Raw genomic sequence first — 12138 nt, 5'->3', positions numbered from 1 at the left:
TTCCACCCTGGTTTTGGCGATAATACTTGCTCATTTGAATTTTTTGAAAACATAAAAATCAAAATTCCCCAGCCTGAGTTGGCTGTTGTGAATATTTTAGTGACCATCCTTTCACAAATCTCTTTTCCTTTTCCATTTACAGAAAATTATTTATATAACTCATTTTTAAATCATACTTTAAAAAATCATGTGTACCTTTTGAAAATATTAATGTTACATATCTCCCCCTTCCCTCTCTTTCCTTCTCACCTCCACAGCCCCTTCCCAACCCCCAAATAACCAACATTAACTAGCTGGAGTGTAACTTCCATCACTTTTTCTAGAACATGAGCTTTCATGTGTTACCAGCTTAAGACAAGCACTGCTTGATAGTTGCAGAAGGTGGAGACCCTGGCTCAGTATTTTTTTTATATTCAGCACATCTGAGAAAACTCTCCCAAGGATCTCCATGAGATTAATTCAAGACAAGGAGAAAACTGCCACCAAACAAATCCAAGTGGACTGGGCGCAGTGGCTCATGCCTGTAATCCCAGCAGTTTGGGAGGCCGGGGTAGGTAGGATGGCTTGAGCCCAGGAGTTCCAGACCAGCCTGGGTAACATAACAAGACCCCATCTCTACTAAAAATTTAAGAAATCAGCCAGGCATGGTGGTGCATGCCTGTGGCCCTGGCTACTCAGGACGCTAAGGTAGGAGGGTCGCTTAAGCCCAGGAAGTTGAGGCTGCAGTGAGCCATGATCTGTACTTTAGCCTGGGCGACAGAGTGAGACCTTGCTCAGAAAAACAAAACAAAACAGAAAATAGGTCTAAGTTAACCTCGTCAAGTCTTGGTCAAATCCTCCTGCCTCCTGGGACAGCTCAGACCTCGTTGCACCGGGGCCTTGGGGGCTTTGTTGTCCTGGTTATAAACAAGCCCCCCTCATCTGTAGTCCCCTGAGCCATATTGTCCCAAGGCCCCTTTCCTGGCATCACACTACAGCTATATGCATGTCACCACTGGGACAGTGGTTCAAGGGACCCCTCTGCAGTATTTTTGCAACTTCCAGTAAATCTACAACTATTCAACAATAAAAAGTTACTATATAGATAAGAAGAAAACGTCTTAAAAATGTGAATTAAAACAAACAAACAAACAAAACAACACCTCCTCTGACCCCAGAGGCTTAGGGAGGGATGAGCAGTCTGGGTTGATGGCTGCAGATGTTTCTCTTGCTGTCCACAGCCTTGCTGTACCCAGGAGACAAGATCATTTTCCAGATGGACAAAGTGCGCCCCATCCGGCAGCCGGGAGGCTACTACTCTGACTGGAAGGTCTTTTCTCCGAATCTGGCTCTGCTTCGGTCCCAGGGCCCTGGCAAGTCTAAGAGGACTGACAAGCTGAGTTTGGGACCCCCTTTCTCCCTGCCTTGGCCTCCTGCTCCATTGCTATCCCTTCAGTGTGGGGGCTGGAGGCTGGAGTACCTGGGGCGCCATGCTGTGCTTGTGTCTGCATCCTAGGGCAGCATCCCCCAACCTGGCTGCTCACTGCAGACTGGCCAGTCCCGGGTCACCCTTGGCGCATGTCTCAGGATCACGGCCTGCTGGCCTCAGCTCCCACACAGCTACCCTCCTGACCCCAGTCCTGCACAATCACAAGGTTTCTGGAAAAGATGAAAAGCAGAGCCTTTTAGAGAACAGGGCTGGAGTGAGGGCCTTCACAAATCCCCAGCCAGGTGTCAGGGCCCTGCAGAGAATAGGGGGCAGCCCTTTCTCTGCCCTGCCACCTTGCAGCAGCCACCCCCTTCTCTGGCAAGAGGTGGGCTTGCAGCTCGTAGGAGGATAAAAGAACATTTCCCCGGGACCTGCCTCCAGCCCTTTTGAGAGGCCAACCTGAGTCTTCTCTAAGAAAATGGCCTCCTTTGGTACTCCAAAGCCTGAGCTACCCAGATTTGAGTCAAGCAGCAGGTGACAACCCGTGGGCAGCATCCGTGGGTGACTGCAGAGGAACAAGGCAGCATCCCTGCAGAGGGAGGGGCACGGCATGGGAGGAGGAGAGCCCAGCTGGCCGGATACCATGAGGTGGGAGGGGCCTGGACCTGCCCCTGCCTCTAGACCCCTGCCAGCTGCCCACTGGGTGTGTGGCCAGAATGCCTGCAGTGAGACACAGCAGGGCCCTGTAGAGATCAGACGGGCCTCCGGTTAAATGGACAAGGCACTTCTCTGAGTCTTAGCATCTTCATGTGTAAAGGGGCCTAGTAGCTCCTACCATACACTATGAGGATCAGATGAGGAAGAGTGCCAACATCTTAGCAGGGACAGCACTCAGTCAATGATTGTCGTTGTTTTACCTTGCTCTGGTTGGGGCATCTTCAAGTGCAGGAGTAGGCCCAGGCCTGCAGGTGGGTCCTGGCCATGACACGGGCTGTGACTTCCTTCCAGCCCCGGGGTGGGCCAGGAAGTGGCTGGGAACCCAGGAAAGGGATTTTGGTCCATGCTTAGGTAGGCCATAGCTAATAAAGGATAAAGAGAGTTCTCTTAGGTCAAGGAGAGATGTTGACTATATCTTGCTACTTATGGTTATGAAAGATTCCAAGGCCAGATGGAGGCGGGGTGGGAAAGGGTGCTGTGAACGATTAATGATGTCTATCAGGCTCAGGGTTGGGGGGAAGGGGGTTAGATTTCACCACCTTCGTCCTCAGGGCTGGGTTAAGCTCTGGAGTGGGGAGTGGGAGCCAGGGACCCCAAAAGGATTTGGCAGTGACTTACTGAGCCTCCCTCATAACTACCCTGAGAGGTCTCTATTCTGGACCATGAGAAAACCAAGGATGAGAAAGGGGAAGTGACTTGCCCCAGGTCACCTGGCCAGATTCTGAGGGTAGGTCCAGCTGACCCAAGCCCACTGTGTTCCCCTGGAGCATGGAGGCACAGAGTCAGGGTCCACCCCAGGTGGAAGACATTTTTCTTTCAGAGTTCTCATTTGAGACTTAGAAATGGGTTCACCCCTGCGGCCCCTGACCTACTCCCTAAAGCCCCATTGGCCTGGATTTCCACTGTCCTCACAAAATGGCTCTCTCTTCTCCACTAGGAAAACGCCAAAGGAAAGCAAGAAAATGCACTTTAAGGAGTTTGAGGAATTTACCAGGTCTGTGGCAATCATCTGACTCCACAAGGAAGGAAGGTGGGAGGAGGGGCAGCTTCGCCTGAGACAAGTGGGACTCTGCGCTCCTGGCACAACAGCTGGGGCTCAGTGCCCTGGGCTGAGAGGCAGTGACACAACACAGAGAGGGCCAGGAGGCATTGCTCTGGGGCTTTCCATGTGTTCACTCACTCAAATCCTCCCAACAGCCCTATAAAGTGACACTAAGCATATTCATTTTACACAGGAGGAAACTGAGGCACAGACAGGGTAAATATCATGCTCAGAGTCACACATCTACGAAGTGGTGGAGTGGGGATCTGAACCCAGCTAGGGTGGCTGCAGGGGCCATACTCCAAACACCACATTAAAATGCTTCCAGATAACAGATGGTTTGCGCTTAAGACTTTGAGTTTAGAGGCACTGGACAGAGAATGAAGCCTGCACTTGGCCAATTGCTCAGTGTGCGATGGCCTCTCCAGGCCTCTGGGTCCTCACAGGTGAGGTCGACAGGATAACAGAGCTGACCATATGGAACTGTGGGGAGGACTGAGGTGCTGAAGTGCTTGGCACAGTGCTAAATCTCCACTTTGGTCACAGTTGGTGGGCTCTGTGATGAAGCCTCAGCCCTGCCCTGTCTGCCATGACAACCATCCCTGTGTCTTCTTGTTTTCCAGGAAGCTGAAGGTGAAGAGGTCCAGGGGTCTGCAGCAAACACACCCCAATTCCTTCTGGCCGGGTCATCTTCTGGATAAGCTGCAGCTCTACCTGCCCACTGTGGCCACAGACCGGAGCCTGGCGCTCTTCAGTTGTGTTCAACACCAGCCCCATGTCTACCCAGCCACCTACCACCCTGACCACTGGTGGCCCCTTAGGAACAAGAACTACATGACCCGCGCCCATTATGATGCCGCCAAGGTGTACTACATCAACTAGAGCCAGCCAGGTGCTGCCGGACCCAGCCTTCCTGGGCCAGGGGCCAGTGCAGCCAGCGGCCCAGAGCCCAGACACAAGAGGAGTGTCAAAAGGTCAAACTAAAGAAATCCTTTCAAAGAGGGATGGCCGGGGGCCAGTTCCCTCTGGACTCAAAGTGTCCAGTGTCTCAGAGGGTAGATGTGTCCAAGGAAGGACGTGCAGTTTTTGACTATTTCCCTCCCCTGACCTCTGCCCTTTCTACATAAAGCAGGTTGGAGTTTTTCTCATTTCACCTGTGACCCAGCTGATGTGATTTCTTGCTCAGGAGCTGTGACCAGGGGGGAGACCTTGAGCCTGGGGAAGTACAGGTACATTCCCTAGGCTATTCCAGGGATGACTGCAGGCCACCTCCAGCCTCTTGTCCTGGGACCCCAGTGCCCACAGGGAAGCAGTGTGGGTACCCCTGTACTCTCCTCTGTGAAGTGAGGTGGCAGCATGTCCCGTACCCCACAAAGACTGAGCCATCAGGTTACGGCTTCCAAATCTCTTGGGTCTTTGGAAACTGAAGGCAGGCTCTCCGGTTCATGAACCCTCCCAGTCAATGAACCCACTTGACCCGATCAAGACCTTTTCTTTCATGACATGCATCATTCAGGCTGCCATTAGCAATGTGCTTCCCTGCTCCGCATCTCATCTCACTACATACAGCCTGCAGGATAAGCACGATTCATGAGGTGTGGAATAGCCACAGATGCAGCAGGGTTCTAGCCCCAGCACTACGGCTTGCCAGCTGTGTGACCTCAGACATTCCACTTCTCTGGGTCTCCTCAAACTCCCCATTCCCCTCACGCCCAAAAGTCTCACCATGGAGTTGTTAACACACCCTTCTCACCTCTCTCTCATTCAGTCATCAATACAATCCAGTTTAGCTTCTGACCCCATCTGGTCCCTGGAACTATCCCTGTCAAGATCACCAGTGACATCTGTACTGTGTTGCAGGAGTGGAATCTAGGAGGTTTTTTTCCTCCTGAAATTTGATTTTCAAAATAATCTTAAAAACAAAAGCTAAGGGCCGGGCGCGGTGGCTCACGCCTGTAATCCCAGCATTTTGGGAGGCCAAGGTGGGCAGATCACCTGAGGTCAGGAGTTTGAGACCAGGTTGACCAACATAGTGAGACCCTTGTCTCTATTGAAAATAAAAAAAAACTAGTCAAGTGTGGTGGTGCACACCTGTAATCCCAGCTACTACGGAGACTGAGGCAGGAGAATCCCTTGTGCCTTGAACCTGTGAGGCAGAGGTTGCAGTGAGCCGAGATCTTGCCACTCCATTGCACTCCAGCCTGGGCAGAGCGAGACTCCCTCTCAAAAAAGAAAAAAAAAAAAAAAAAGCTAAGCAAATCAAGAACAAGTTTAAAAGTTAGATAGTAGCTAGGAACAATAGCTCATTTTTGTAATCCCAGCTACTCAGGAGGCTGAGGCGAGAGGATCGCCTGAGACCAGCCTGGCCAACACAGTGAAACCATAATGCTACAAAACAATCAACCAACAAAACAAAGCAAGGTAGTTCAGACTAATGGTTAGAAGCTTGGAGCTCGGAGTAAAATCTCCAAAATTCTCCTTCCACATATGCAAAATAGAGACAATAATAGGGTTACATTATAGAATTGTGGTAGGCCTATCGTACGTTAGCGGTTCCGGTCTTATTACTATTTACTATGTAAATTCAGTGAGGGAATTTTGGGAAGTCGGTCTTGATCTCTCCTGACCGCTAGGAGGCGCACTTCGGAGTAGAGGAAACAAGGGCGGAAATAGCCCAAACGCTAGATTGGCTTCAACTTCTGGCGGAAGTAGGTTCTTCCCTACACCAGGTCTCAACTCAGAAAGAATTCCAACTTTCTACCTAGTGCCAAGGGCAGGTAAGATAAATTTTCCTTTATATTCTCAGATATTACTCTCTATTAAAACAGTTAAATTTGGCATTTCTGCAGCACTATTTCTTTGACACGTCTTTTTTTAAGGACCCGGAGCCGGAAGTGCTTTCCTTTTCCCTGTCAGAACCCAGAGGTTACCTCCCATCAGCTCCCCCGCTCTCTCATCCGCTCTCTCTTCCTTGGTGCTTCTTTTTCCTGCTCGGTGAGTTTGTTTGTTTGTTTGTTTGTTTTTGAGACAGCGTCTCACTCTGCTTCCCAGGCTGGAGTGCAGTGGTGCGAACTCAGCCTACTGCAGCCTCCGCTTCCCGGGTTCAAGCGATTCTCCTGCCTCAGCCTGCCAAGTAGCTGGGACTACAGGCGCCCACCACCACGCCTGGCTAATTTTTGAATTTTTAGTAGAGAGTGGGTTTCACTATGTTGGCCAGGCTGGTCTCGAACGCCTGACCTCAAGTGATCCGTCCGCCTTGGACTTCCAGAGTTCTGGGATTACAGGCGTGAGCCACCGCGCCTGGCCTGGGTGAGTCTTAATCCGTGGCCATCTGCGTTCCTGCAGGCTTCATCTGGCCCTGGTAAGGAGGCCTTCCCTACCACTCGGTGTCTGTGGGTATTGTCGGCTTGCTGGAGCGCGTACACGAACAGAGTGAAGCAGGCAGCCGGGGCGGTGGTTGGGCTTTGCGTCTGTTGACGAAAAGAGTCAAACTGTATAAAGCATTTGAAGAGACTTATGCTGAGTCCAGTATGAGTGACCATGGCCCGTGACAAAGCCCTCAGGAAGTCCTGAGAACATGTGCCCAAGGTGGTTGGGGTGCAGCTTGGTTTTGTACATTTTAGGGAGGTGTGTTGGGGGGCCTGGTCCGGGCTGTTGGTAGATTTGACAATTGGTTGAGTTTGTCTAAAGACCTGGAATCAACAAAAAGGAATGCCTGGGTTCAGATAAGGGGTTGTGGAGACCAAGGTTCTTATTTATGCAGAGGAAGCCTCCAGGTAGCGGGCTTCAAAGAGACTAGATTGTAAATGTTTCTTATCAGGCCTGAAAAGGTGCCATACTCTTAGTGGAGCCTCTCCTGGCTCAGGGAGAAGACCTGGAAAGGGAGGGGGATTCACTACAGAATGTAGATTGTCCCCACAAGAGACAGCTTTACAGGACAATGTCAGAATATGTCAAAGAAATATATTTTTAGGTAAAGTACTTCTGTTTCTTTCAGGGCCTGCAATCTGTCATGTGATGCTATGCTAGAGTCAGGTTGGAATTTGTTGTCTTATTGCTACAAAGTTTGTTTTGTTAGTCTTGCGATCTCTTTTAATGCTAATGCTGGTCAGCTGTGCCTGAATTCCATAGGGAGAAGGGCATAATGAGGCAAGTTCGACCCCGTATTCCCATTATGGCTTGAACTAGTTTTTCAGGTTAACTTTGGAATGCCCTTGGCCAAGAGCAAGAGTCCATTCAGTTGGGTGGGGGGCTTAGAATTTAATTTTTGGTTTATACCGTGCTTACTGATGTTGGCCCACGTGCATTCATTCATTGCCATGGCCCCACGTTCCTTTCCTTCTAGTCTGTGACCCTAGGGCCGCTATAGTGGGACTGCAAAAAAAAAAAAAAAAGATGGGGTGCAGGTCAGCTCACTCAGTTGTTAACAGAGATTCTGATCGTCAGAGCTCTGGGAATATAAAGATGAAACTTCCCCCTTGCCTTCGAGGATATCGTGGGCCAGAAGGCAAAGTTGTTTTGAATACGTGGTTCATTGAGTACCCACTCTGTGCCAATTGATGGCTGCGAAGAGAACAGAAGGGGTGCTGTTGTAGGAAATAAATGAATGGCTGAGAAGACCACACTGAGGAAGGTGTGAGTTGATATTGGAAGATCTCCAGGTTTGAGGCATCCTTAGAGGGATATGATGGTTTTGTGTGTGTTGGGGGTGTGGTAGCGCAGCAGCTTCCTAAGGAATTAGAAGGTTTTCTTTATTGAACGTTTACCCTGTGACAGGCACTGCAGGCATTCAGCATACAATGTCATCTCCATTTTACAGGTGAGGAAACTGAGACTCCCGTTCAAGTAAATGGTCAAGGCCAGTACTACCCAGAAGGACCATCTAGGGGTTCGGACACTGGCGGGGTGGGATTTGCTGCCCCTTGCAAATTGAGGGTGTCTTGGGGTCGGTTTTGGTTTGCTCAGCTGTTGGCATTCTTTGGGCTCTGAGTGGGTGAGGTGACCCTTGACCTCCTGGGATCGCGTCACCTCCCAAGGTGCTGGGATTACAGACATGAGCCACCACGCCTGCACAAGAACAGCAGGTTTAAAAAACTAAGCAAGCTCACGCCTGTAATCCCAGCACTTTTGGGAGGGCGAGGTAGGCGGAGCACAAGGTCAGGAGATCGAGACCATCCTGGCTGACACGGTGAAACCCCGTCTCTACTAAAAATACAAAAAAAAAAAATAGGCAAGCAGAGGCAGCAGGGGCAGTCTGTGTGGGTGCAGGGGCAGTCTCTGTGTGTGCGCAGGGGTAGTCTCTGTGTGTGTGAGTGTGTGTGTGTGCAAGGGCAGTCTGTGTGTGTGCAGGGGCCGTCTGTGTGTGTGTGTGTGTGTGTACAGGGGCAGTCTGTGTGTGCAGGGGCCATCTCTGTGTGTGTATGTGTGTGTGTGCAGGGGCAGTCTGTGTGTGTGTGCAGGCGCTAGCTCTGTGTGTGTGTGTGTGCAGGGGTAGTCTGTGTGTGTTCAGGGGCCATCTCTGTTTGTGTGTGTGTGTGTGTGTTCAGGCGCTAGCTCTGTGTGTGTGTGTGTGCAGGGGTAGTCTGTGTGTGTTCAGGGGCCGTCTCTGTGTGTGTGTGTGTGTGTGTGTGTGTGTGTGTATGCAGGGGAAGTCTGTGTGTATGCAGGGGCCGTCTCTGTGTATATGTATATGTGTGTGTATATGTGTGTGTGTGTGTGTGTGTGCAGGGGTAGTCTCTGTGTGTGTGTGCAGGGGCAGTGTGTGTGTGTGTGTGTGTGTGTGTGTGTGCAGGGGCAGTCTCTGTGTGCGTGTGTGCAAAGGCAGTCTGTGTGTGTGTGTGTGCGTGTGTGTGCAGGGGCAGTCTCTGTGTGTGTGTGTGTGCGCGCGCAGGGGCAGTCTGTGTGTGCATGTGTGTCTGTGTGTGTGTGTGCAGGGGCAGTGTGTCTGTGTGTGTGTGGCCTCCTTTCAGCTCCTGGGAAGGGGCTTCTGATCCTCTGTCAACATCAAAGGAGCTGAGCCTTGATAACCTATCTCAGCCTCCTGGTCTGAATGCAAAGCCATCGGACTCTCTTCCTGGGGCATTTGGTTATGTAAAGCCCTGCGCCAGGTTCCCAGAGTGGGTGCTTCAGCTTTGGGCAGCAGTGGGTCCTATCTCTGGGAACACCGACAGTGACTCCTTGTGTCAGGCAGGTGGGCGTCAGAGTGTCCTCATTTCATAAACGGGGACATTCAGAGGCCTTTGGCCCTTGCCCAACGTCCTGAGGCCAGAGAGCAGTGGAGTGAGCCTAGCCGTCCACAGGCTGTCCCGCCCACGTGCTCAGGATGCAGGGACTCACCGTAGGAAGAGGCGGAGAAGATGAAGAGCTGGCAGCAGTTGATGCAGACGTTGCCCAGGTTGTTGAGCAGCGGGTTGTTGGTGGAGCAGCAGTAGCATAAGGGCACCAACTCCTACAAAACAGCCACAGACTCCCGAGGGGCCGGGGCAGGCACATGTCCTTCTCCCCCTGGACTCTGGCTTCGGGCCCCTGGAACCTGGCTGCCAAGAGGAAAGGCCAGCCGGGTGGGCAGGCAGGGAAGGGGCGCCGGGCCCAGGGGCTCCATGCCATGGGGAAGCAGGATAAAGGCCTGCCGAAATACCCAAGCCCTGTCACTTGGGTCCCTGAGAGGTGGGCACGATTATTTCCATCTTACAGATGAGAAGAATAAAGTCGGGTGAAGGTGAAGCATCCAGCCCAAGACTCAGCAGCCAGGAAGTGGCCCAGTGCTCTTTATACCATGGGTGCAGGAATTCTCACAGAAAAGTGGAGGCCAAGGTGTGAGAATTCCTCAATGACTGCCCTCTAAAGGAAGAGGTGAGTGTGGGGCCTGCTCTGAGCTCTAAACACAGGCAATCTCTGTGTCTCCCAGAGAACCCAATCGCTATCACATTTGCTTTAAGTATTTAGAGACGCACAATTTGTTTCCTTGTCAGTCAAAGCCAAGAGGTGGCATGTGATGATATGCTGCCAAATGCTCGCGGCACAGACGGAAACTTTCATGTCAACCCTGACATGGTCACCACAGATCTCGATGGCCTTGATGTGCTCTCCTGCTGAGATGTACATCTCCACGGTGACTTTGGGCTCTTTCATATTTCTGGCCCAGTCAGCCTGTTTGGTGATTAGCATCTTTGTTACTTTGGGGTCTCCAGATCCAAAGAAATCATGAGGAAGCACAACAAACAAAAACACTCTGGATCAGAACTTCCTGTGCCAGAGTTACATCAGGCTTTTCTAGCAGCAAGGGTGGGCCCCACATGACTGAAGCAGGCAATGAGGAGGTACTGAGGGGCTGAGTAGGGGGAGTCCCAGGTCTCGGGAAGAGTGATCTCAGGCTGCCCTGCAGGTGTTCCTGGGGGATCCTGGGACAGCATCAAGGACGCTGGCCCCCAATGCTTCCTTCCCGTCTCACAAATGGGCATTTGTTCATCGGCTAAACAACACTTTCTAGACTATTTGGGGCACTGCACATGAAGTCTGCAGGGTCGGAGGTTCATGATCAGGCTGTCTCTCTCTCACATAGTTTGGTAAATACATGACTATTCCTAAACAGCAATGAGACGACCTGGTGCACAATTCCAAATATCGAGACCTATTATCTTTATTCAGATCATATGGGTTGACACCACATGCTTCAGAGTGAGGCTGAGCATGGGTTCCCCTAAACTTACACAAACAAAATGACTTACAGTGTTTGCTGGCCCTCCGTGCCCTCCATGCCCTCTCTGAGTCACCAGCAAACATTCTGTGCCCTGAACTAGAGAATCATCACATTGTCTTTGCCCCAGTTACTTGCCTGGAACAGATAACAAGCAAACCTCTCTCTGGTTAGTTGCTTCTCAGCTGAATGGTTAGGGATCCCGTGCTGAGGTCAGGTCTGCAGGGGTGAGGACCTGATCCGACAGTGGGACAGTAGGAGGCCATGGGGGGATCTGAGGCAGGGAAGGTGCTCAGGAGAGGACCTGAGAAGGAAGAGATGGCTGTGGTCCTGGAGGCTCAGGGATCAGGCCTAGGGCCTGTGTTCCTTCGGCCTCAGCATACCTCTGAAGCAGTATGCCCAGCTTCTCTGGGCTGGCCCTAGAATGTGTGAGAAACAGCCTCAGAACACCACCTCTTTTCAGGGTAGTTACCCAAAATACACACGTGGGAGTTTGCCAGAGTTGAGGCAGCTTTTAAAGGTGGAGCTTTTCAGAAAGGGAAACTGGGAACACTTACAGCCCAGGTCTATGTTACAGGTAAGAAGTGGTTTGTCTCAGAAATAATGTACCCTGCAGAGAGTGCTTTGTGTCAGCCTCACTGAGAATAAAAAAAGCACTCCTTTCCCCATGATTAACAATCATGTGTCAGGAAAGTACAGTCAATGTATGCTAAAAATCCACTTGAACAATTAGCTCGCTTTTTTCCCTCATTTGCTTTCGGGGTAAATGTGCTTTCAGAGTATTAGGTCGGCCTAATATATGATACATTTTAAGAAAGGGAGGAAAGTGCATTGTATACCCTGATGCTGGGACCCTGATGTGTGTGTGTGTGTGTATGTGTGCAGGGGCAGTCTGTGTGTGCAGGGGCCATCTCTGTGTGTGTATGTGTGGGTGTGTGTGCAGGCGCTAGCTCTGTGTGTGTGTGTGTGCAGGGGTAGTCTGTGTGTGTGTGCAGGGGCCGTCTCTCTCTCTGTGTGTGTGTGTGTGTGTGTGTATGTGTGCAGGGGCAGTCTGTGTGTGCAGGGGCAGTCTCTGTGTGTGCAGGGGGGCAGGCCGGCCCCCTGGCTGGCCTTTGGTTCTCCCTGGAGCTGACAAGGGGAAGGGGCTTGGAAAGCAGCCGCTGTCCCCGCCTAGTTTGGGCCTTTACAGGCACACCTTTCCTTTTGGCAGCTGCTATGGCGCGGATTCTCTATGCCACCACGAAGCTGGAAACCCTGCCTACCTGGCTGGTGAAA

The 12138-nt window shown here is 51.3% G+C and overlaps 1 protein-coding gene across 18 annotated transcripts in view; it reads left to right on the top strand.

Moving 5' to 3' along the window:
• Positions 1 to 12138, top strand: part of EFCAB12 (EF-hand calcium binding domain 12) — a 48345-nt gene that overhangs the window by 22376 nt on the left and 13831 nt on the right. Inside the window, exons 7-11 of one of the 18 annotated variants that reach the window (XM_063662643.1) lie at positions 1221 to 1374; positions 3063 to 3119; positions 3791 to 5944; positions 6047 to 6161; positions 9861 to 10019. In XM_063662643.1, the coding sequence (XP_063518713.1) occupies positions 1221 to 1374; positions 3063 to 3119; positions 3791 to 4049 (470 nt within the window). In that variant the 3' untranslated portion in view covers positions 4050 to 5944; positions 6047 to 6161; positions 9861 to 10019. Of the gene's footprint in view, positions 1 to 1220; positions 1375 to 3062; positions 3120 to 3790; positions 5945 to 6046; positions 10020 to 12138 lie in introns of those variants that run through there. The other 17 variants (XR_010125813.1, XR_010125814.1, XR_010125824.1 and 14 more) reach the window with 17 other exon arrangements.

This window comes from Pongo pygmaeus, chromosome 2 (assembly GCF_028885625.2).
Source record: "Pongo pygmaeus isolate AG05252 chromosome 2, NHGRI_mPonPyg2-v2.0_pri, whole genome shotgun sequence".
Taxonomy (NCBI): domain Eukaryota; kingdom Metazoa; phylum Chordata; class Mammalia; order Primates; family Hominidae; genus Pongo; species Pongo pygmaeus.
This window is presented reverse-complemented; position numbering and strand designations above follow the sequence as displayed.